The sequence below is a fragment of the Notamacropus eugenii genome, chromosome 4, assembly GCF_028372415.1.
Source record: "Notamacropus eugenii isolate mMacEug1 chromosome 4, mMacEug1.pri_v2, whole genome shotgun sequence".
NCBI lineage: Eukaryota > Metazoa > Chordata > Mammalia > Diprotodontia > Macropodidae > Notamacropus > Notamacropus eugenii.
In genome coordinates, this window is record NC_092875.1 from 13,389,912 (window position 1) to 13,415,588 (window position 25,677).

Here is a 25,677-nt window from a genome sequence, read left to right on the forward strand (position 1 = left end):
CCAGTCAGGCAGTGAGGAGCAGTGATGACCAGTGCTTCCATCGCTTAGTGGAGCGGCAGGTGAATAGAGGGTTTGCGTTGAATGTGCTGCCAGGGCTGGTTCTTTAGGTTGTAAGGCTGGCTTAGAGAAGGTTGGTGTTCAGGAGGCAGGCTTTATTGAGAAATGCCTGGTGTCTAAAGCTAAACAGAGCGACAGCTTGAAGAGCACTGAGCGCATTCTGCACATCCTGTTTGCGTGCCTCCTGTCCTCACCTTGGACCTGCAGAAGCTTCCCTTTCTTCCTTGGAAAAGCAGTAGAAGAGTCTTCACGCTGCCCACAGTGGGATGCAAGGGAAGGACTTTGTCCACTGCAAAGCACGATGTAGAGGGCTTGACATAGAGGGGTCGTGATTTCTGTAATCTTGGTGATTAATGACACATGTATATGTGGACAAAAAGCCAGGAGTCCATTTAATGTGTTTGAGAGTCAGTGATGTGACCCCCGTTATAACAGATCATTACAACTGGATTTTTCTGGAACAGTGCTCTGGGGTTTTAGGGTTTTATGTACCTGGGTCACAGGGTTTTATTTTTATTTATCCAGAGGTTTCACAGAATTTTGAGCCTGGGAAAGGGCCTCTGGGGCTGTCGATCCCCAGTGTTCCTGGCCGGGAATCTCTCCTGCCACTGTTTGGTTTTTCCCAGCCTCTCCAACACTGACTTCTTTGCCAAATGGCTAGGACCTCCCGTTTGCTTTAATCGACCCCCATCAAGAATATCTCCACCACCTCCCCCACCCCCACTCCTCTTCTTTAGAAAAGTTTTGTTGTTGGCAAGTGTTCTATGATCGTAGGCCTCCATCTTCCTCTCTGCAGATTCTCACCATTATACCTAGTTCTGTTCTCAGGCGCTAAACAGACCAAGTGGAATACCTTTGTGAGGAGGCCTGCAGGTATGGCATACTTGAAGACAGCAATCATAACCTCTAAGTCTTTTATTTGTTGGGAAAATGTTTCCTGTTTGGAAGTCTCTTTTTATTGATTTTTCTGCCTTTGGATTTCTAACTTGTGATTCCTTTCAGGACCTTAACATGAAAACCTCAAATATAAATTTTTCCAACTATAGTTAAATTCATTAAAGGAGCTTTCTAATTTCCTAAAGACTGTCCAGCCTGCTGTCTTTCTCCTGTATGATTCTCAGCCCAACTCATATAGTCCAGTGGCCAAGCTTACTTGATCTAGATAGAAGGACACATTCTAGAGGTTGTCTGTATAATTTGAGGTCAGAATATGGGCAGTGGGAATTTTTTTATACATTGAATTTTCCATCTTTAGTGGCAGTGGACTTTGTCTAGGGGTCTCTGCAGTGTGCTGAGGACTCATGCATTCACTAATACATCTAGAAGACCTCACCATTTATGAGGAATCCTTCTTTCTTTTTCTTTACTGATATTTATTTCAGTAAATTGCAATGTTTATTCCCTATCAAACTCCCCTTCCCCCCCCAAAAGGAAAAAGAATACCTTTTTAACAAATTCTCATATTGACAAAGTTCTAAAATGGATCTCATGTTCTGCATATTTATCCTATCACCTCTTGTTTTGGAGGCCCATCACATTTATTATCATTGATCCCCTGGATCATGGATGGTCATTATACTGTTCGGAGTTCTTATGGGTTGTGTTTTTTTTACATGTGAAGTCATGCCAAATATTTCCTCATTAGCACAGATGTGAATAAAAAGCAAGAAAAATAAAGTGGAAAAAATATGCTTCAGTCTGTCCTCAGAGTTCATTAGTTTTCCCTCTTGAAGGTGGATAGCATTTTTTACCATGAGTCCTTTGGAATCCTCTTGGATCATTGTATTGATCAGAATAGCTAAGCCTTTCACAGTTGATCATCATTACAATACTGCTATTACTGTCTACCAAGTTCTTCCTAGATTTGTTGACTTCACTTTGCATCAGTTCATATAAATCTTCCTGGGTTTTCCTTAAGCCATCCCCTTCATCATTTTTTATGGCATGATATTTCATCATTTCTCATAGAACAGTATTCCATTATATTCATATACCACAGTTTGTTCAGCCATTCCCAAATCAATTGACATTCTCAGTTTTCAATTCTTTGTCTCCAGAAAAAGAACTGCTATAAATATTTTTATACATGTGGGTCCTTTTCTTCTTTTATCTCTTTGAGGTACAGACCTAGTGATACTGCTGAGTCTAAGAATATGGACAGTTTTATAGCCCTTTGGGTATAGTTCCAAATTGTTCTCAAAATGGTTAGATCCATTTACAGCCCCATCAACAGTGCATTAGTGTCTAGTTTTCCACATCCCCTTCATTTGTCATTTTCTTTTCTGTCATATTAGCCAATCTGATAGGTCTGAAGTGCTACCTCAAAATTGCCTTAATTTGCATTTCTCTAATCATTAATGATTTAGAACATTTTTACATGATTATTGATCATGATATTGATTGAAACATATTCTGAAAACTGCTCATATCCTTTCACCTTTTATCAGTTGCTGAATGGCTTTTTTTAAAATAAATTGGCTCAGTTCAATATATTTGAGAAATGAGACCTTTATGAAACAAACTTGGTGTAAATTCTTTTTCTTCCAGTTTCCTGCTTTTCTTCTGAGATGCATTGATTTTGTTTGTGCAAAACCTTTTCAATTTCATGTAATCAGAATTATGCATTCTGCTTACAACTATACTCTTTAGCTCATGTTTGGTCATAAATTCTTCCCTTAGCCTTAGATCTAATAGGTAATTTTTCCATGTTCCCCTAATTTTCTTATGATACTACATACTACCTTTTATGTTTAAATTATGAACGCTTTTTGAGTTTTTCTTGTTGTGTGGTTTGTATATGGTGTGAGATGTTGGTGTATTGCTAGTTTCTGCCTGACTTTTTTTTCTAGTTTTCCCAGCAGTTTTTGTCACATAGTGAGTTCTTGCCCTTGTAACTTGAATATTTGGGTTTACCAAACACCAGGTGACTATAATCATTCACTTCTATATATTGTATACCTAGTCTATTCCATTGATCTACCACTCATTTCTTTTCCCATACTAAAAACTGTTCTGATGATTACTGCTTTTTTGTTGTTTTCAATTTTCATCACTTCCATATGTTTTAAATTTTCTCCCCCTCTTTCCCCAAGATAGTATGCAATCTTGTGGATTATACATATACATTCTTATCAAACGCATTTTCATGTTAGTCATGTTGCCTAGAAGAATTAGAGTGAATGGGAGAAACCATGAAAAAAAACAAAACATAACAAAAGAACTTCATTCTGAAACCGATTCTATAGTGCTTTCTCTGGATATGGATGGCATTTTGCATGAAGAGTGCTTTGGAAATGTTTTAGGTCCTTGCATTACTGTGAAGGGTTAAGTATCAGAAACAGTCCTTGCACACTGTGGTTGTTGCTGTGTACAAAGTTCTCCTGGTTCTGCTCATGTTGCTCAGCATCAGTTCATGTAAGTCTTTCCAGGTTTTTCTGAAGTCTAACTGTTCATCATTTCTTTTTTTTTTAATTAATTTTATTTATTTTCAGTGTTCTACAATAACCACCATATAACTTAGATTATTATTTTCCCCTCCCTCCCCAGGACGGCATACTGTTTTGTATAGGCTCTACACATACATTCCTATTAAATACATTTTCACCTTAGTCATGCTATGTTGAAGAATTAAAATGAGTGGAAGAAATCATCTAACGAACCAAAACACAATACACACACACATGATCTGCTGCATTCTGTGACTGAATTCCATAGTTCTTTCTCTGGGCGTGGAAGGCAGTTTGCCTTAGAAGACCATTGGGAATTTTTTTTAAGTCCTTGCATTGCGATGAAATTCCAAGTCTACCAGAAAAACCTGGCACACTGTGGTCGTTGCCGTGTACATAGTTCTCCTTTCTGCTCCTTTCACTCAGCATCAGATCATGTAAGTCCTTCCAGGCCTCTCTGAAGTCTTCCTGTTGATCATTTCTTATAGTGCAATAGTATTCTATTACATTCATATACCACAACTTGTTCAACGATTCTCCAGATGATGGTCATCCCCTCGATTTCCAGTTCTTGGCCACCACAAGAAGAGTTGCTATAAAGGTTTTGGTACATGTGGGTCATTTTCCCATTTTTATGATTTCTTTGTGATACAGTCCTGGAAGCGATATTGATGGGTCAAAGGGTATGCACATTTTTGTAGCCCTTTGGCCATAGTTCCAAATTGTTCTCCAGAATGGTTGGATCAGCTCACAGCTCCACCAGCAATGAATTAGTGTGCCAACTCTCCTACCTCTTCTCCAACATTTAGATGATTACTGCATTCTATATTAGTTTGAAATATGGTATAGTACAGTATGTATAGTATGGTATTGTCCTTGATTTTCTTAACCTTTTTTTCCTCTAGGATGAATTTTGTCATTTTTTTCTCTAGCTCTTTAAAATAATTCTTTGGTAATTTGATTGACATGGCACTGAATAAGTAAATTAATTTAGGTATCATTGTCATTTTTATTTTGTTGGTTCAGCCTACCAATGAGCAATTAATATTTCTCTAATTGTTTAGACCTTTTATTTGTGTAAGAAGTGTTTTGTAATTGTGTTCATATAGTTCCTTTGTATGTTCTTGGCAGGTAGATTTCCAAGTACTTTATGTTGTCAGCAGTTACTTTGAATGGAATTTCTCTTTCTACATCTTTTTTGAAAAAAAAATTTCAGTATTCATTAAAAATTTTTTAATTCATAGTTCTTTCCCTCTCCCATCCATTGAGAAGGCAAGAAATGTGGCATTAATTATACGTATAAAGTCATGTAAAACATAATCTCTTACTGAGTTTTGTTGGTGATATATAGAAATGCTGCTGGTTTATGTGGGTTTGTTTTATGTCCTGCAACTTTCCTGAAGTTACTGTTTTTGGCTAGTTTTTACCTGCTTCTCTTGAGTTTCCTTCAGTACAGCATCAGATAATCTACAAAGAGGGGTAGTTTTGTTTCCTTCTTGCTCTCAAAAGCATTTTCTACATCTTGATGGACTCATATGATTTTTCTTGTTTTTGTTATTTAAATGGTCAGTTGTGCTTGTAGTTTTTGTGGAATCAGTCTTGCATTCTTGGTATAAATCCAACCTTCTTATAGTATGTGATTTTGGTGATATATTGCTGTAATCTCCTTGCTAGTATTCTATTTTAAATTTTTGCATCAATATTCATTAGGAAAATTGGTCAATGGTCTTTTGTTTTTGCTCTCCCTGGTTTAGGTATGAAAACTATATTTATGTGATAGAAGGAATTTGGTGATATTCTTTTACCTTTTTCTTTTTAAATACTTTATGTAGCATTGTAATTAATTGTTCTTTAAACATTTGGTAGAAATTAATTTGTAAATCCATCTGGTCCTGGGATCCTCTCCCCCTTAGGGAGATAGATCATTTATGACTGTTGAGTTTCCTTTTTTTTTTTTTAGATAGGGTTATTTAAGTATTCTATGTTGTCTTTTGGTTGTATTTTTAAAAATATTATCCATTTAATTTAGATGGGCATTTTTACTGGCACAGTATTGCTTCAGTTTCATCATCATTAGGTATGCAGCCACAACTTTTCATTTTTGATAATTTACTTTTCTTTTTTTAAATCAAATTAACCAATGATTTTATTTTTTTTCATAAAACTATTTCTTAGTTTTATTAATTAGTTCAGTGGTTTGTTTTTTTTCTTCTCATTTTATTAATCGTTTTGATTTCTATTTTGGTATTTTGGAGATTTTTAATTTGTTCTTTTTCTAATTTTTTTTTTAGTTGTATGCCCATTTCATTGACCTGCTTTTTCTTTTATTGATTTAAGGGTTTTAGAGATTAATTAATTTTGTCTTTAAGTACTACTTTAATTGCATCCCACAAATTTTGGAGTGCTATGTTGTCTCATTTTTGACATTCCTTTTAATGAAATTATTGATTGATTGTATCATTTGTTCTTTGACCCACTGTTTCTTTGGGATTATTTATTTTCCAGTTAATTTTTAATCTATGTTTCAAAGTCCCTTTATTGAATGTAATTTTTCTTGCTTTGTGATCTGAAAAGGGTGCATTGAATATTTCTACTTTTCTGCATTTGTTTGTGAGGTTTTTTTTATGCACTAATACTTGTTCAGTTTTTTGTGCATGTGCTATGTAAAAGGTGAAAAAAAGATATACCTCTTTCTATTCTCATTCAGTGTTCCTCAGAAGTCTTTCATATCTAACTTTTCTGAACTTATAGTCATTTCCTTAACGTATTTATTTTATGCTTAGATTTGTCTAGGTATGAGAGGGGTAAATTGAGGTTCCCCATTAGGATAGTCTTTTTCCTATTGTAATTCATTTAACTTTTCCTTCAAGAATTTAGATGCTGTGCCATTTGGTATGTATATGTTTAGTATTGTTATTTCTTCATTGTGTATTGTGTGACCCACAGTTTCAAGAAGGGCTAAAGGGGTTGGGAGAAGAAGAAATTTTAAGAACTCTGGTTTGTAGTATCTTTTAAGCAAAAATGTGGTTTCCCTGATTATCTGTTTTAATCCTGTTTTTGTTTTTGCTTTGTCTGAAGTCATGATCACTACCTCTCTGCCTTTTTGACTTCAACTGAAGTATAATAGATTCTGTAATGTTGTTAACACACAGTTGAAATAAGAAACTGGAACGGAATCTATTATCTGTTTATCCTCTTTTATTATATTGACGAATTCATCCTATTCATGGTTATGATTGCTAACTGTGTTTCCCTTGCATCATATTCTCTTCCCTTTATCCTTTTTTTTTGACCCTGTCCCCTACTTCCTCCCTTTATAAACCCTCCTCTCTAACTTAGCGACTTCCCTTCTTACTTACCTGTTGGATAAGATGAATTTCTCTATCCAACTGTGTGTGTGTGTGTATATGTGTTTTTGTGTGTGTGTATTCCCCCTTTAAACTACTTGAGATGAGCATAAGGCTCAGTAATTGCCTGTTCCCCACCATTTTCCCTTTTATTGTGAAAGCTCTTCCTTGTGTTCCTCTTTTATAGAAAAATCATTTCCCCTGTTCTTCCTCTCTCCCCTTCTCTCAGTATATCTTTTGCATTTTACTTTTGTAAAGAGCTTAGTTAAAATGCTCGTTTTACTCCACTATCTTGGCTCTGGCTCTCCCCCACTGGAATGACTATTTAAAAAAAATTTTTTTTCCAATTTCATGTAAAAAAAATTTTTAACATCCATTTAAAAATATTTTGAGTTTCAAATTCTCTTCCTCCTTTCTCTCTCTCCTTATTGAGAAGGCAAGCATTTTGATATAGGTTGCTAACACATGTGCAGTCATGTGAAACATATTTCCATATTAATCAGGATGTAAAAGAAAATATAGGATTCCCCCTCCCAAAAAAAGGAAAAAAACCCCAGAAGAATAAAGTAAAAACAGTGTGCTTTGATCTGCATTCAGATTCTTATTGGTTCTTTCTCTGGAGGAGGATAGCATTTTTCCATCATGAGTCCTTCAGAGTTGTCTTGGATCATCGTATTGCTGAGATGTAACTATTATTCCCAGTTGATCATCATACACGCTGCTGTTACTGTGTACACTCCAAATCCATTTTCATTTTTGACTCTTTCTTTATTTTTGACTTTTTTGACTCTTTGCATTCTTTCTCCCCTGTGATGTTGATGACCGTATATTTTCTTGCTTTATACTTTTCCTGATATTAATGACCAGAAGTTTTTGTCTTTAAAGGAGTCTTACGTAAATGTTGTACATGTGGGAAATGCTTTGTTGGAAGAGAAGCTTTATAGAAGGCAGTGTTTTGTTCTCCTGAACCACATTTGTTTTTATAGTCAACAAACTGTGCTCTTGAATGCTCTTCTTATTTCACTGACTTGTGTTAGGGCAAACAAGCCATCTTTGGTGGACTATCATTTCTCAGCTCCTTGGCATACTGGTGTACTATTGGTAGACTATGAATTGGGCTAGAAAGTCACTAAACTATGCATATACTTTGGCCTGGGACTCTCACTACTAACCCAGAGGCCAGAGAGAGGAAAGGCAGTGCAAGTAGATGGGCAGCCCCCAACTAGCATATAAATGCTTAGGATGTTATTGTTCCATCAGACATCAGAGAAACTTGGGAAGACTTAGATGGGTCCATGCAGAGCGAAGTGAGCTGGACCGCAGTGACATAAGTGAACCCAGAGCTAACCAGTCAGGAATAAACAGTGGCTCAGCGAACACTGCTAAGGAAGCGCCTGCTGACATGGAGGCAGTGTGCCGGCATGGTGCGAGGTATGGACAGTGTGTGGATAGGTTTTGCTTGACTCTGCTCAGTCTGATACAAGAGAGGAATCCTAGAAGAGGTGAATGGGTTAGTGGGAATGTGGTCAGAGACAGTAAACATTTATTGAGAATAATAAAAATAATAAGTAACAACTAATATTGATATATTACTTACTGTGTGCCAGGCACTGTGCTAAGTGCTTTATAATTATCTCATTTGATCTTCACAACTTCCCTGGGAGGTAGGTGCTATTATTAACCCCCATTTTACAGAGGTCAAAACTTGAGGCAAGCAAAGGTAAAGTGACTTGCCCAGGTCAGGTCTTCCTGACTCAGGCCAGGCAAGGATACAAAGGAAGTTGTTCAAGGTCTAATGGGGGAGACAGGACATAAAAAGAAGTTGAGAGAGAGGCAAAGGTACAAACATACTCTATGCAGGGACATGATTAAGTCTTGTCATTGGGGTGGGAAATGATGAGGTGCTCCCATCATTGGTTGATGCTTGGGTGCCTTCAAATGGTGGAGGGTCTGGAAGCTGCATGTCCCCCCATCCCCCGATGTCCACCTTCCTTTTTAACAGGGACAGGGGGTGCTCAGTAGGTCTGAGTTCCAGGGTCGATGTCGTCTTGTAGAAGGATATGTTTCAAGAGATATCTTGGTGGGAAATGATGATATAACTGCTCTGGGTGCCCCTCTCAAATGGGGGCTGGGAGCTATGAGAATACTTATTCACCAAGAAAATAACCTTCTGTAGTCTTATTTTTTTCCCTTTTTGGGGGCATTTCCCCAGCCAGTTAATTGACTTTTGAGTCCTTTGTCAAGTGGAGGATATGCTCTAGGGTAAGTTCTCAGTTCCTCCAGGGTAGCACAATCAAGGGAGAGGAATAAAGTCCTCTCCTGGCCTACACTCTGGTCTGGGAGCAACTACAAGCTTTTCTGCCCAGGATCTGCAAGTAAAATTTCCTCTCTACCAGCTCCACCATGCTAGTGCTCCTCCTCACCCCAGGGCCACCATTCAGGGCTGAGATCCAGATCAGCTGTGCAATTCCCCCAGGGTCTTTTAGGCCAAGGGCTCAATGGACACTGCCTGTACTGCCTGGGGCCAGGGCTAGGGCAGGACCCTATTCCCTTCTCACCCAGGTGAAAGAGCTTCCTTTCTCACTGACCTTTGAGGCTGTCTTTGGTGTTTGTGGGGATCTGGGATCCTTACCTGCTACCTGTGACTCCACACCCTGAAGCCTGCTCCAGTCTTGGACCTGCCTTGCACTGCATCTACACTGCCCTCTGCTCAGATTCCAGTGTGATAGACCTTTCTGTAGGATAGGGCCTTCCAGGCTGTCTTGAGGTAGAAATGTCTTTCACTTTGTCGTTTTGTGGTTCTAAGCTGCTCTAGAATTTTAGGGTCATTTTTTACAGGTATTTTATGGGCTTTGGGGGGAGAGCTTCTATAGGTCCATCCTTCTACTCTGCCAATTTGGCTCCACCCCCTCCTCTGAATTGTGTTCCAGAGAGGCCACTTTGGCTAGATCCCTTTCTGTTGGGGGATGGCCAGTGAGACTGAAAAGATAGGTTGGGGTCAAGTTGTGAGGAGTTTGAAAAGATGGACCAAGGAATTTATATTTGTTCCTACAAGCAATAAAGACTAGGGGAGTGAAAAATCATTTTGGCAGCAGTGTGAACTGAAGTGAGGGGTGATCTTGAGACAGGGAGACCAGGTAGAAGCTGTGGCAGTCTTGGTCACACAAAGGTAGTCAACATAAAAGGCATGATTTGAATCCAACTCCTCTGATGCCAGAGCCAGAGCATTTTCTTTTTTTGTTGTTTATTTATTTTTAGTTTTTAACATTCACTTTTATAAGATTGTGAATTCTAAATTTTTCCCCCTCCATCCCTTCCTCCCCTCCCCAAGACAGCAAGCAGTCTGATATAGGCTATCCATGTACAATCATATTAAACATTTCCACATCAGTCATATTGTCAAAGAAGAATCTGAATAAAAGGGAAAAAACATGAGAAAGAACAGAGAAAACAGTATGCTTCAATCTGCATTCACACTCCATATTTCTTTCTCTGGATGTGGATAGCATCTTCCATCACCAATTCCTTGGAGTTGTCTTAGATCCTTGCATTGCTGAAAACAGCTAAGTCTATCAGAATTGGTCATCATACAGTGTTGCTGTTACTGTGTACAACGTTCTCCTGGTTCTGCTCATTTCACTCAGCATCAGTTCATCTAAATCTTTCCAGGTTTTTCTGAAGTCTGCCTGTCCATCATTTCTTATAGCACAATAGCTTTCCATTACCCTCATATACAACTTGTTCAGCCATTCCCCAGTTGATGGGGCATCCCCTCAGTTTCCAATTATTTGCCACCACAAAAAGAGTTGCTATAAATATTTTTGTGTATGTGGATCCCTTTCTCCTTTTTGTGATACCTTTGGGATACAGACCTAGGAGCAGCATTTTTGGATCAAAGGATATGCAGTTTTATAGCCTTTTGGGCATAGTTCCAAATTGCTCTTCAGAATGGTTGGATCAGTTCACAACTCCACCAGCAATGCATTAGTGTTCCAATTTTCTCACATCTTTTCCCAGAATTTATCATTTTCCTGTTTTGTCTTGTTAGCCAATCTGATAGGTGTAATGTGGTATCTCAGAGTTGCTTTAATTTGTATTTCTCTAATCAGTAGTGATTTAGAGCATTTTTTCATATGGCTATGGAAAACTTTATTTTCTTCATCTTAAAACTACTTGTGCATATCCTTTGGCCATTTATCAATTGGGGAATGACTTACATTCTCAAAAATTTGACTCACTTCTCTATATATTTTAGAAAAGAAGCCTTTTATCAGGAACACTGGCTGTGAAAATTGTTTCCCAGCTTTCTGCTTTCCTTCTAATCTTGGTTGCATTGATTTTGTTTGTGCAAAAACTTTTTAATGTAATCAAAATTATATAATGGTCAGAAGAAGTGATACAAGGACACTCTCAAGGTCTCTCTAAAGGACTTTGGAGCTGATTGTGTAGCATGGGAGACACTGGCTGTGCTCTGGTCAGCGAAGGTGCTGTGCTGTATGAGCAAAGCAGAATTGAAGGAGTTACAAAGAACCACCACATGCCCAGATTTAGAGAATTCACCCCAAATGTTCACATAGACTTTTTGTGCCCTACCTGTGCTAGAACATTCTGAGCTTATATTGGTCTGCTCAGCCACAGTTGGACATGCTGGAACTTGACTCTGACATAGTGAGGTCATTTTGGTCCTCCTCAGGAACAAAGGACAACAATCAACCAACCAGGTGGCAGACTGGCAGCCAGGAATCCAGAATCCCTTCTGTGGGGAAGAATATGATGGTGGAAATGTGTTAGTCATTGATAATTGAGTTCAGGTGTCTTATCAGCATCATTAAGATTTCACTCTCAGAGTGCTAGGCAGCTCAGGTGAGGGGACCACTTGGGGGAGCTGATGAAATGCTGTTTCTCTCCTTTCCTTGCAAGTAGGCCAACCCAGGAGATAAGTGGAGGGAGCAAGATAGAATGGCATTTCTCTGTTTCTTGCCCACAGGAATGGTTCAGGAGAGCAGCAGGCAATGGAATGCTACCTTCTCTCCGTTCTCTGCAGGCAGGCAGGGTTCCCTACAAGTGGGAAGAAGCAGTATAGGAGACCCCCATGGGATGGAGTGGTACCTCTCTTTGTCCCTCTGCAGTTAGGAAATGACCACTCCAGGAGATTGACATAGGATGCAGTGGTGCCTTTCTTTCTTCTGCCTGCCACTAGGAAATGGCCAACCTAGGAAACCCACATGGGATGGAATGGCACCTTTCCCTCTTCTCCTTGAAGACCAGCCTAGGAGATGGGCATTGGATAGAAGAGTACTGTCCTCTATTCAGGAAATACCTCATGTTGGAGACTAATACAGGATGTAATGGTGCCCTTGTGACCCCTTCCTGCCATCGGGAAATGGGCGCCAGATGGAAGGGCACTGTCCCCCTGCATTCAGGGAGTGGCCAGTCTCATTAGGGGTGACTTGTCCAAGGTCTTATAGAGTCAAAGACAAGTATAAATGGAGGATCTGCAGTTGATTGGGAAAGGAAGGGACACTGTATTGAGCACCACTTTCATCTCTCTTTGTGTGTTGGGGGATGGGTGGTGGGAAGCTATGAGCTGTCTTTTCCTGATCAGGAAGGATTTGTCTGAACACAGATGAGTAATGTGACATTTTAAAAGTGGATTTTGTGTCAGTAGTAAGGTTTAAATTAAAACAGATTCTTTCAGAAATATGCAAAAGAAGATCTAATTCAGAAGATAAACAAAAAGAAACTTCACTGTTCAAGCAGGAATCTGGTCTTTTTGTCCCCTGAGGGGTCCTCAGCCATAGTTTGAGATCTCCCTGGAGATCTAGGAGCTTGATGTGATCCACCTGGCAGCTGCCCCCTGCCCCTGAACCTCCTCTTTTCTTCCATTTCTGGGTCCCCAGGCTTTACCAGAATTCGCAGCTATCTGAAACACCCTCCCCTTTCACAGAGCACATGATCCCTACCTTGCATTTGTTGTTAGTGATGATGATAATAACCAGCCTTAACACCACTTTGCATTTAACATTATTGCCTTCTTGGAGCCTTAGGTACCACTTACAGGTATGTATTACACAATGTGTAAGGAAACCGAAGATCAGACTGAAGGGCTCTCTTTGCTCCTGGGAGATGTGGGATTTGAACCTTTGTCTCTAGTTCCAGGATCAGCTTTTTATTGTACCAAGGTACTTCTTGTCTGTTTAGAAGGGAGTAGATAGAGTCGAGATGGATTTCAGGCTTTCTCTAGCACACTGAGGTTTTCCAAAATACTTTCTTCACACCAACCCAGAGACCACTGTGGGCAGGTCTTACCTATCTTTTTCACATATGACATCTCTGGTCCAGCTCTAAAATATATGACTCAATTTCTGTAGTTTTCAAAAGAATGAACTCTGGGTATCTCTGGTCGCCCCCATTCCCATCTATATTGCTAAGGTCACCTGGCCTCCAAGAGGGGTGGGGTTTGGCTTTCTGGTCAGGGCTGCTGATTTGAATGCCTGTTTTCTTTTCATTATGCCCTTCTTACTACATACACACATGGTTACACCTATTTTCTTATTAAATAGTCAAACCATAATGGAATATAAACCAGTCATCCTCTGGCTCCAAAGACACTCATGAGTGACTGTATTGTTTTTGGAAAATAAAGTGAGTTTTTTGTTGTCTGGATCAGTGAAAGTGGGCTGTGCTTGGTGTTGTCACCTCAGGGTGAGGTGCTCTTCCCCAGTGGTTGTGGGTAGGGCTGAGGGAAGACTTCCAGGCCGAGCTGACTCATAGACCCTGTTTCTATAGGTGGTCGTTGGGAAACAGCTGAAACGAGACCTGAGCAGGAGCCCGTCTGAGGATGAGCCACAGCTCACAGGTAGGGATGGATTTCTACGAGCTTTCTCCCTCCTCCAAGTCTAGTCTTGTTTTCCCTATTGTGACGGAGGAGATTTATTGGAGCTTTAATTTTCTTTAAAAAAAAATTAACAGCCTTTCTGTTTTTATCCCTCTATTTCTCCTTTAAAAACAAAAAAATCAACTTTACTTCATTTCCAAGTGTTCTCTCCCTCCCCTTCTCCACCCATTGTGAAAGGAAGAGAAATGAAACCCATTACAAATATGTATAGAAGTGAAAACATTTCTGTGTTAGCTGTGTCTTCCTCTCCTCACCTCCCTCCCCCACAAAAAAAAGGAAAAGAAAGAAATAGAAGAAAATGTGCTTCTGCGGGTACTCTGAGGACATCACTTCTCTGTCTGGAGGTAGGTAGCATGTTTCGGAAAAGTGTTTTGAATTGTGATGGGTCATTGTGTCCATCAGAGTTAGTAAGTCTTTACAATGTTGCAGTTAACTGTAGAAATGGCTCTTCATTCTGCATCAGCTCATACAAGTTTTATCAGGATTCTCTGAAACCCTCTCCCTCGTCTTTTCTTCCTAGTACGGTAGTATTCCATCCCGTTCATCTGCCATTCATTTTGCAGTTGATGGGCATGATGCCCTCAGCTTCCAGTTCTCTGTGCCTGTTTCCTTACCTCTCATGTGAAAATGGTGCGCTAACTTATATGGGGCTATGGTGTGGTGAGTACTTTGTCACCTGGGGGCACTACCAATGTGACACTAGTGCTGCCCCCTCCACCACTAAATGTGGTGGACTCTAGCCAGAGCAGAGGGTTTGAGGAATTACTGGGTCCACCTTTTCAGGGATGACCTTGTGTTTGCTCCATTTTGCTGTTCCTCCCATGACTGCCAATCACCAAGCCCCAGAATGGGGCTGGCCAAGGGGGGTGCAGCCTAGGGTCACCTGCTTCCCACAGGAGGAGGATGGGAGGGGAAGATTAGTGTTGGGACTTAAGCAGCACCTTCATACTGCTACCACCTCGCCTGCTGGAAATGCTGTGTCTTTGTATCCTCAGGACCTGGTACCGGGCCTGGAATACAGTGGGCCCTAAATAAAGGAATGGGGGACGGATCAAATGAACTTGTCTTTTAAGTCGGAACTGCTTCTCTAGGAGAGTGAGTTCATCATGGACCAGTCCTGCCCACTGGCGATCTCTCGCCAGGACCCTTTGGTCCCTGTGCTTCCTGCTGGCAATCTGTCTAGGGAATCAGGTCCCTGATGGATGTCTCCTCTCTGGGCAGGAGCCTCAGGAAAGGAGGCCTGTCTTAGCTGGGTTCTTCCCCCCAGGTCCCCATTGCCTCCTTTCCCTAAACTTTCAGTTCTCTGCTTCTTCTGAAACCATTTTCCTAGGTTCTCTTGGAAATGCTGCAGAATGGAAGCTTTTCTCAGAAGTGTTTGCTGGGGAGGGAAGTCCCCCTGAGCTCCCAGTTATGCAAGGGCTCCTGAAGGGAAGGGTGCAGGAGGTCAGGGTCCAAAAGGGGCCCCAAAGAGTATCTGGAGGAGGGCTGCCAATCCTGTGAGCCTTGAGACTCAGCCTCAGCTTGGGTCAAAGCTGAGATTGGGAACCAGCCATCCCTGGCTCCAAATCTAGCATCCTCTCTACAGTATTACTTGCAGCTCTTTGACTCCTGGAGTTCACAGGCCATCCACTGGGGCCTCTTGTCTACATGTTGTGACCAGCTGGTGTTTCTGTCCTTCTGATACCTGGTCACATTTCTAAGTGAAGTTCCATCCTCTACAGATGAGGTGGTTCTCAGTGGGGCCCAGGTGGCTGCCCATCGGTAAAGGGAAGGTGCCTTTGGAGCCCTGTCAGCTCCCTGCCTGCGTGACCTTCACCCTGTCAGTACCTGGTGCCCATACATTCGGGGTCTCTGGCTGACCAGCCCCTCATTTGATACCCCTGATGTTTTCACTTCCTAACTCTAGAATCACTCCCAGTGGGCTGTGATTGTCCCCACTTGGCAGCTAAGGAAACTGAGGTATCAAGAAGTCTGCCTTGCACATACCACACATTCTAGCCTTTAGTAAATAGTTGAATTGAAGTGACCTGCTGGTGGCCTCAGCTGGTGACAGAGCGAGGTGTGGTTCCAGGGTCTCTCCTTTCTCCCTCTCCCCACCAGGCCTGCCTGGGTTTGGGCCTGCACAGGCAGTGCCATTAGCAGCAGCAACTCTAAAGGAGGACTTGTTAGCCCGAGGCTGGCTTTAATGGGTAGAACAGTGTTGGAGACCTGGCCTCGCCTTCCCTGCCTAACTCATCCCATGCTCCTGGTCCCAGTGGTTATTTTTCCCTCTTGGTCTGGATTTCACAGTAACATTGCTGCTTCCTCTCAGAGGTAGCAGGAGAGGGAGAGAGAGGGAAATCAGACCCCATTTGAAGGAGACTACCTAGAGAAAGGCTGCTCTCATGGATTTTCCTTCTGAGGGGGTGCTGGGCCTGTCATTGGACCTGCCCAGATGCTCTGAGCAGCAACTGTTCTGGGACTGCTCCAAGCTGGAGAGACGTGGCTGGGTACCAGCCAGCCCAGCTGGGCCCTTGGCAGAACTTGAGCCCAGGTCCTCCCTGACTCCAGGCTCTAGTTCATGTTCCACGTTTCTTGTTCTTCTGATAAAGATGTTTTAACAAATCTGTTCTAGTATGACATTTTATCTTATTTCTTTAAATATTTTTTTTATCAAACCTGGACTCCGGGTTATAGTGTCATAGGAGGAAACTAAGGCCCAGAAAGGCCAAGTGAGTTAAGGTCCGTCCTCCAGGTAGTAAGTGGTAGAAGGGTGTCTGATAGCAAGTTCCCTGTTCATTCCCACCATTTCACCAGATTTAAAGTGTCCATTCACAAGAGTTCAAGGATATGGTGGTTTGGGGGATGAATAAAGCCATCAGTCTAACTGGGACAGGGTTGGTGGGGACAGCAGCATCAGGGAGAGCCTCTGGTGAGGCGCTAAATGAACAGGATGTGGGATGAAAGGGCAGCAGTCCTAAGGGGAGACACATGTTGATGTAATATTGTGGGGGAAATGTTATGTGGTTATGTATGGATGCCATATTGATTTCTTCTTTGTGAACACTTGCATTGGTTTAGCTCATTCAGAGCAGTGTTTTGATGCTGAATAAAGCCATGGTGTCATACCTACTCCCAATGCTTGGTTTTGTTTTTTTCTGTTTTCCTTTAGACTTGTTGTGTTGCCCCAACCCCACAACAAACTAACAGCTTAGCTTATCCCGAGGGATTCTGTTTGGGTTCATATGTGGTCTTTATGTAGAAGTTGGTTTCCAAATTCATGTCTTTCAATATTTCAAAATTTAAACTTCTTTGGATGAAGGTTAGAGAGCTGACCAATACACGTTATCCAAAGATTTCCATGTGGTGAGTGCTTAATCAATATCTCTGTTCATTTGTGCAACCCCAAGAACCATGTTCAGATGCTGCCTATAAGGGATGGACTCTGGGAGAGGGAAGGATCCTTGAAAGATCCTCTGCGTGGGTAGGCCTCCAGGCAGCCTAGAAAGACAGGCTCCCCTAAGAACCGATTACAGTCTGGTCATCATCCTTAAAACAGAGGTCTTATTAAATGGGGAGTGAAAAAGGATTGGGGATGTGTGCGTGTGCATGTGTGCGTGCGTGTGTGTGCATGCATGTGTGTGCGTGTGCATGTGCGTGTGTGACAGAGACACAGAGAGGGGTAAAGAGAGTCTTCTGATCCTCTAGCTGATGCCCTCTGTGGATTCTGTGCAGATTGCATCCTTATGTGCCTTATCACACTTTATCATGCAGTCCTTTCCTTGGCGAAGACTGTCCAGAGGATCTGCTGCTTTCACTGACCCCTCTCGACCATACCAGGGATGATGTCCTTAACATTTACCTTGCACAAGTTAGCACCGTTGGTGATGCGCCATGGCGTTCTTTTGTTCCTCGGGTCCCTTACCTGGCAGGCATCCTGCCCCAGAGAGCCTGCCATCCTCCTAGCGATGACCACATGGCATCTCCAGGAGGCAGAATTGTCAGGATAGGTTCCCATGAGAGTGAGCCATCTGGGTTATTTATGTTTGTAAGCACACATACACAACACACACACTCACACATAGGACAGAAGAAGATTCTGTTTGAAACCATGAGCTTGTTACGTGCAACTTGTTTTTCCTTAAAAGTATATACATATTTAATATGGTAATAATAAAATTGCCACGTTAGTCCCTTTGGGAATTTCTTTTCTTCGGTCTTTAACCCTTTCTCAGCCTTTTCTCATCCCTAACACATTCTGCTGACTTACACCCTCCTGCCCCAGGAACCCTCTCTTACAACAAATAAACAGAGTCAAGCAGAGTAATTCAACTCATTGACTTCACCTGACAGGAGGTGTCTTATGCTGCCCCTCAAGGCCATCCCCTTTTTGTCAGGCATGGGTGACTGGCCTTGGGACCAGGGGGAAGGATTGTCCCAGACCCAGACCAGGCTGCTTTCTTCTCGTTTCTGGGCCCAATTCATCCGGGATAACCTAACAGTGGGCCAACCACTGATTACATCTCATCCTCTGTGCTGTGTTCCTTCTTCGTCCACTTTGTACATATTTTATGCATACATTCCTCAGCCAACCTTTTAGATACAAAATGAGGAGGAGGGCAAAAGTAGACAAAAGGGGAGAAAACCTTTGGAGTGTCTGCAAGGATCTGGATCAAGACAGAAACAAAAGGCTGAAATGGTACCTTTGTAAAATGACTTTTCTTCACTCCAGTCCAAGGAAGCAAGAAACAACATCCCCATTGTGCAGGTGAGTGGACCGAGGCTTGGAAAGTTGGCATGGCTTTCCAATGCACTCACATCCAGTTCTCCTCTGAGTCAGGCCTCCTGCGTCCAGAGTGAACATTCTTCTCCCTCCCTCATGAATGCCTTTGGATGTGTGAGTTATACCCCATGGTACCACCCCCCAAAGCTTATATTATTCTGGGTGGAAAATAATTTCACAAAAGAGCTGCTAAACCTTTGACAAATTCCATTTAATTCCACAAGCATTTATGGAAAAACACACACTGTGGGCAGAGGATCTGGCTTAGTGCTGGGGGCGGGGTGAGGCCTGGACCCAGGGTCACCTGATGTGGGCACGTCCTCACTAGGACAGGCTGGCACCGAGTGGTGACACAGGTAGGGGGTCTTCCAGCAGCATTTGTTAAGGGCTTGCTGTGTGCCAGGCACTGTGGTAAGTGCATTGTCTCACAACAAACTTGAGAGGTAGGGGCTGTTATTATCCCCATTTAACGGAGAAATTATGGCAAAGAGTAGTGAAATGACTTGCTCAGGGTCACACAGCTAGTGATTGAGGCTGAACTGGAAGCCAGGGCTTCCTGACTCCAGGCCTGGAGCTCTGTGCATCGGTGTCCCAGGGGCTGCTTCTCCACACCAGACAGCCTTATAGCCAGTGAGGAAAACAAGCCCCGTTTCCTGCAGTGGCTCATTCTGGTAGGGGCTGAGATAGACCTGAAAGCGTGGTCCATATTAGACTATGCATGACCTCAGCAGATCTGGGAAGGGGGACATTCTTTTTGTTGGGGGTGGGGTTCCCTTGCTGACAGGAGGCCAGGTGCTTCTGGGCATTTAAGAGGACAATGCCCACAAATTCACCAGGAGTTAATGAGGCTGCTCACCTCTCAGCCTCCAATAAAGAGGGTGGAGAAAAGCGCACCTGAGTTGATGGGTTTATCCTAATTGCAAGTGGCCATTGTGGAAGAATAACTACCTGATGGGGTGTTAGTATGCAGGGCTGCCCTAGAAATGATCTCTGTTTCCTGCTTCGGCTGAAAGTAAAGAGGAGTTTCCTCCTTACCCATTTCCAATGACTTTTTTACAAATTAGACTTGAAGGCATTTCCCTTGTCTTTTTTTGTTTGTTTTCCAAAAGTGTTAGAAGGGTTCACAGAAAAGCAGCACTCTGCTTTATATTATTTACTAGGAAGGCTTTGATTGAGAGGGACTTTCCCCCTTTCTCAGGCACCTGTGCCTCAAGCATTTACAACAGAGTCTCTCACGTAGTGATTCTAGTAAGATGATCAATGTGGATGGGTCCTTGACAAAAAGAAAGGCTCCATATACACAGAAATATTTGGGCCAACCCACTTAGAGATAAATAAAAGAGATGTACAAACAAATGGAATGGATGAACAAATTGTTTGAATGTAAGGGGATATCTCTGCTCTAAGAAATGACCAGCGAGATGAAGACTGAAAAGCCTGGGAAGACTTAGATGAACTGAAGAAAAGGGAAGTTGGCAGCCAGCAACGTAAGCCTCAAGAACAAAAAAACGAAACCAAACAGTGCTGTGTGATTCTTAGGACCCACTTTGACTCCAGAAAAGATGAGGAAGCCCTCTGCCCTTTGCAGAAGTGGGAAACTATTGTGGAGGATTTTGTGTATTGTTGGGCTCAGGGGACGGGTTAGTTTTTTTTCTCTTTTTAAAAAATTTTGTTGGAAGGAAAGGCTTGGGTTGTTGGGGAGGAGATAGGTTCAGAAATAAAGACAGGATTAAAATAAGATCAGTCACTTTAAAAAATAATCAGAGATAAATTTAAAGTCATAATTCAAAAAAAGTTTGGATAACCACTTGTCCATTGCAAGTTGGATTTAGTGGCTAAGACATGACAACAACAGCCCCTGAGACTACCAGAAATGTGCTCTTTGTTGGTTGTCAATCTCTTTTTGCCATGTGGGGTCACAGAACAGAAAACTTAGAGAGAGACACGGACAATGGCACATTAAACCTTTGTGCTTCCTTGAACCCATACACTCTCTGTTTCTTCCAAGTTCTGAGCGTGAACGTCCATCTCTGAAACCAAATAAAGAGACCCCAGAGAGTTTGTTTTCAATAGATATGCCTTCAAATAGGCACAAGTTGTCATAGTATTGTCAAGTCAACAAGCACTTAGTGAACAGCTGCTGTGTGCCAGGCACTCTGCTACATGCCAGGGATGCTCCTGCCCTCAAGGAATCCCAATCTAACGGAAGAGACAATGTGGACATAGAAGATATACGCTGGGCCAGTTGATTGTGGTTTGGACAGTGGCATGGGGAGGTGTTTGCAGAAGGGGCATAGTTCAGGGTTACAACACTTGAAAAGGCTAATGTTGGCAGGCCGCTCTGGGAAAGGGAAGGCCATGCGATGATGGCCAAAGAAGCAGCACTTTCCTCAAAGAAACCTTGAGTTAGAGGAATATTACTTGAATTCAACTTGTTAAGATCAGGCGTTCCAGAAGTTACCATCACCCCCTGGCTCTGTATCAAAGTTGGCTGTGCAGCCAATGCCAAGTTAAGCAGCCAGTCTTTAACCTGGAAATGATCCCTAAATTGGCATTTGGGGCAAATAAGTGTAAAGTCACTGTTTTCATTTTGTTTTTTATTGTTTTAATAATGCCTTTGGTTTTTATGCCCTCATTTCCAGATACACTGCTCAGACAGGCTTCTTGTGTCCATATTCACTCTTTAAGTCTGAACATGTTTTTCTTCGGTCTTAAGCCCCTTAATGTTCACATTTCATAATTTTTTTTAGTTTGCCTGGATATATAAATCCATATTCAGCTTTCACATAACATTTCTTTTGGGGCTAGAGAATAGGGGTTGGAATCAGAAAGTCCCAAGTTCAGATTCTGCCTCAGACAGTTGCTAGCTCTGTGATCCTGGGCAAATCGCTTTAACTTCTTTTTGCCTCTGTACAATGGGGGTTATAATAACAGCACCTGCCTCCCAGGGCTGTTAACGATTACTATGATGATCATCCTTATTTAGTGTCTCTCCTCCTTCCTGAAGGTGCCCCGTATTTGGCTAAACTTGGTTGTGGCCGCCTGTTGAGCTGAACCCAAAGAGTTCCTCCCTAGCCTCTAACTGATCCTGTTTATTTATTTTCCCTTTTATATTGAACCAAGCCAGGTTTGGGGGGAGTCCATGTCTGACATTTTTCCATGTTCAGAAATGCCTGTTTATTCCTACCTTTTGTTTCCAAGGCCCTAAGCTATTTTCTTATCCATGACAAAAGTTCTGCCCAATGCCATGGTGAGTTAATCCAGGGGGCAGAAAATCTTTGTTATATAAACTTATCAGAGGTTTTATGAAAGTCTGAATAATGCCAACTGTCTCTTCCTTAGCCATTCCTTGTTTTTTCCCCTAAATGCATTCTAGTTTATTAAACCAAAGTGATTTCCCTTTATAGATAGAACATCGCCTCCTTTGTTTATCCAAGTAATTTCTGCTTATGTGTTCAGCAGTCCTCCCCTTTATTATAATTAAAGCCAGCTGGATCTCAAATGCACTGTTGTGTCATTCCCAGGTGTGCCTCTGGCTCCTTTCTTCCAGATGGGAGGCACAGTAGAAGTCATCCTCTCATAGGGTGGTTCCATAGTCTACATGCCTATAGGCCTCTAAGGAGCATGATATTCAGGGCTAGGCAAGAGTCTTCCTTGGACACTGACCAGGAAGTTGGAGGCTTTAGATTGTTCTATTTGGCCCTGATGGGCAGAACTGGGAGCCATGGAAACAAGTAGAAGGGAGGCAGATTCAGGAAAAACCTCCTGATCCTGGAGGACTGTCTGCCTCAGGCAGTGGCAGGCTCTCCCTCCTCAAGCAGAGGCTGGACAGCCACTTACCAAGCATAGTGCACCAGGCTTGGTGTTTTGTTTTGAGTTAGACTGGATCGCTGCTGAGGTCCTTTCCAACTATCACCTTCTAGGATGTCCAGCAGGTCTTCTTCCCCAGAGTTTGGTAAGAAAGGTAGAATTCAAGTGACATTGTCCTCATTATATGGATGACAAAACCGACTCCCAAAGATAAAGGATCTTGTTCAAAGTCCTAGAGTAAGTGAGTAAGGGTCAGAATTCAAGTCCAAGGCTCTTGACCCCATGTCCAGAGCTTGTTTCAACACACCACACCATACCACAGCCCTCTGAGAAGTGGAACTGCACTTATAATCAGTTTTCCTGTCCATCCTTGACTTTCAGCACCCTTGGGAGGAGCCTGTCTGCTCCTGAGAATCACTTCTCATTTTGTAAACCTCAGTGCTCTCTCCAAGCATAACCTACTGCTCTCGTGATTGTCCTCTGCCAGTGGGACCAACAAGGTCCTGTTTGCCATGCCCTCTTTCCTACTGGAGAAGGGAATGGTGAACCACTCCAGAATCTTTGCCAAGAAAACCCCGGATTTGTCAGGAAGAGTTGGATGACTCAACAACAACTTTTCTTTACAGTCCTCAGTCTTCCTTTTTTTAGTAGGGAGCTGAGAAGTTTTGTTGACATTTCCATTTCCATTTCCATTTCCCTATCCCTTTGCCCGGGCCAGATTCAGGACAGATGGCAGGGGCCATAGGTTTTTCGTCAGATTTCAGTGAAGTATGTTGGAAGGACAGTCTCCAGATTGTTTACTTCAGATATACTTCTCTTTCTCCCTGGAAGTTTGCATTTCATTGTATTTCCTGCTTTTACAAATGTTTTATTGATGCTTTTTTTTACATCCCTCTCCTGTCTCAGTCAAACTGCCAGTAGAAACATAAGTACTTTTAAGTTAGTTGGTCAGCAAGCATTGATAAAAGCAGGCACTAGGCAAAATGCTTTGGAGACAGAAAAGGGCAAAAACGGGATTGCTGCTCTCAGGGAGCTCACATTCAGATGGAACAGAGTATATGTCCCTAACGGTATATATGAGAGAGGGAGAGAGAGGGCGAACACAAAATAGACTTGACACATGGTCTGTACCATTAAACCTCCTTCCTTGGTCTGTGTTAGAAGGAGGGAGGGTTGTGCCAGCCACGTTCCTCCAGCAGTCAGGAGTGGTTCCTGCCTTGATGGGAGGGGGTCCTGGTGTCATTTTGAAAGTGTTTATGTTCTGTTGGCCATTGTACATAGTGTGTCTTTTAAAAAATTTTACCTGTTTTATTCTGCATCAACTGTTTCTCTGAATTCAATATTATTTTCTCAGAATTCAATATTATTGTTACCTATACCATAATAATATTCCATTACATGCATTTACCATGTTTTGTAGTGCTTCTTCAACCAGTGGGCACCCACTTTGTTTCAGTTGTTTACTCACACAAGAAACGCTTCTATAAATAAATGTTTTGGCCAACACAACCTTTTCCTTCTAGCTGAGACGTCTTTGGAGTTTTTGCTTCGTGGCATGTTCAGTGTGGTCAGTCTTGTTTTCCCTTTTTTAAAAAATGAGTGCCCAAATGGAAGTTGGCTTTCCTTTTCCACAGGATTTTTTTCCCAGGTTTAAATGTTGTAAGAAATACACTTTGTTGCTTTTTATTTATTGTTCTTGTTTTCACATTACCTGTTTCCTAATCTTTCTCACCCATTTCTCTCCTGGAAAACCATCTCTTAAGACAAAGAAGAAAAAAACAACATTCAGTGAAACAGACCCACATTTTATTCACAACCATAATCTCCTCCTCTTCTATCCCGGCACTCCTGAGAAAGGAGGGAGAGGCCAACTTCTCCCCAGGACATTGAGTTTCATTGTGTAGCTGTCCTCTCTAGGAGACTTCCTTAGGGCTACTCCAGCAAATCCAGAAGGGCTCCACACCTGACCTATGCAGAGCTTGGTTGGGAGGTTGCCTGGTGTATTGGAGTGGGAGCTCCCTGAGGGCAAGAACAGTTCAATTTGATCTTTGTATCTTCACACCTGACAGAGCACTATGAAATGGTTGGATTGAATTGGATTGGGGAGTCAGCATAAATGAGCAGCCTCTGAACCTCAGTTTTTTCATGTTAAAGCCAGAGGCTTTAGCTGGCTGCTCTCCACTCCCTCTCTCCAGCTGTATGATTCACATTTCAAGCCCCTCAGTATCCTCATATGGCCAACCTTTCCCACTGCCTTTGTGACTTTTGTCATAACTGGCACATGGCTGTTTCCACCACAGGTTCCAGAACTCAGTGGGAATTCCATCTTGGCACACCCTATATTAATAGTATTATGAGGTTTTCCTAGAATCTCTTCTAGAATGTCCCTAGCCCTGTCTCTGCACAGCTGTGTGGTTCTGATCAGGCCACTTGCCTTCAGAGCCTCAGGTCCCTCATCTAAAAAATGGCCTTAATGACAAGGAACGTCCTCACATTCTCGAGGGATCAAATAAGATCTACAAAGTGCAGCTATCTTAATTATTATCATTGTCCTCCATGTCCAACATGAGCCACACCTGGATCTTGATAAGCTAGCCCATTCCTTTTTGTATTCATCATCTGTACATGGATGAAGTCCCAGGATTAATTGGACTAAAGTGGTTTATCTTTTGTATGGCCCTTGGCTCGTTTGCCAACTCCCACCACTGTCAGTTGTTTTAATGTGTTTCATCCCTGTAAGTATTTCAGGGAGCTCTACTTTCATCCCTATGGTAAATCCTCTCCATGTAGATTCCGGTCCCTTGGTACCTCAATAGATGATCATCTTCAGTTGCTTTGGCCAAAGATAATTCTTTTCCCATTGAGCAACCTTCTGAAGTCACTACTTGTATGGTCTGCTCAGAATGTTCCTTCAGCATGCTCTAGCGGGAAAATCTCAGGATTTGGAATCAGAACCTGGCTTGGATCTAAATCCTGAACTTGTGGTTTACTACCTTTGGCAAGCCCCTTCTCTGGACCTCAGTTTCCTCATCTGTCAAGTGAAACAACTAAACTATCAGTGTCCTCTAAGTCTCCTGCCTTCTCTGAATCCATGTCACGTTGAAGGAGACCTCCTTTCTCCTGAACATGTTCCAGGGCTCTGAGGATCTCTGATTTCAGTGGTGTAGAAGCCCATCCTCCAATACAGATCTCAACCCCCTGTATAGCCTAGTAGCCAGTTTTGTTTTTTTTTTTACTTGCTCTGACTCAAAGATCCATCACCACATGGCCATACTTGGACTGGCCCCACAGGATAGAGATAAAGAATCAGAGACTAGTCTGCACTGGAACCTTCACTGGAATTGATTCTCTTTCCCC

The 25,677-nt window shown here is 42.2% G+C and overlaps 1 protein-coding gene across 4 annotated transcripts in view; it reads left to right on the forward strand.

Annotated features, from left to right (window-relative positions):
- Window positions 1-25,677, forward strand: part of PRR14L (proline rich 14 like) — a 63,320-nt gene that overhangs the window by 19,950 nt on the left and 17,693 nt on the right. For all 4 annotated transcript variants that reach the window (XM_072599861.1, XM_072599859.1, XM_072599862.1 and 1 more), the window contains exon 3: window positions 13,640-13,709. In XM_072599861.1, coding sequence (XP_072455962.1) covers window positions 13,640-13,709 — 70 coding nt within the window. The remainder of the gene's footprint in view (window positions 1-13,639; window positions 13,710-25,677) is intronic.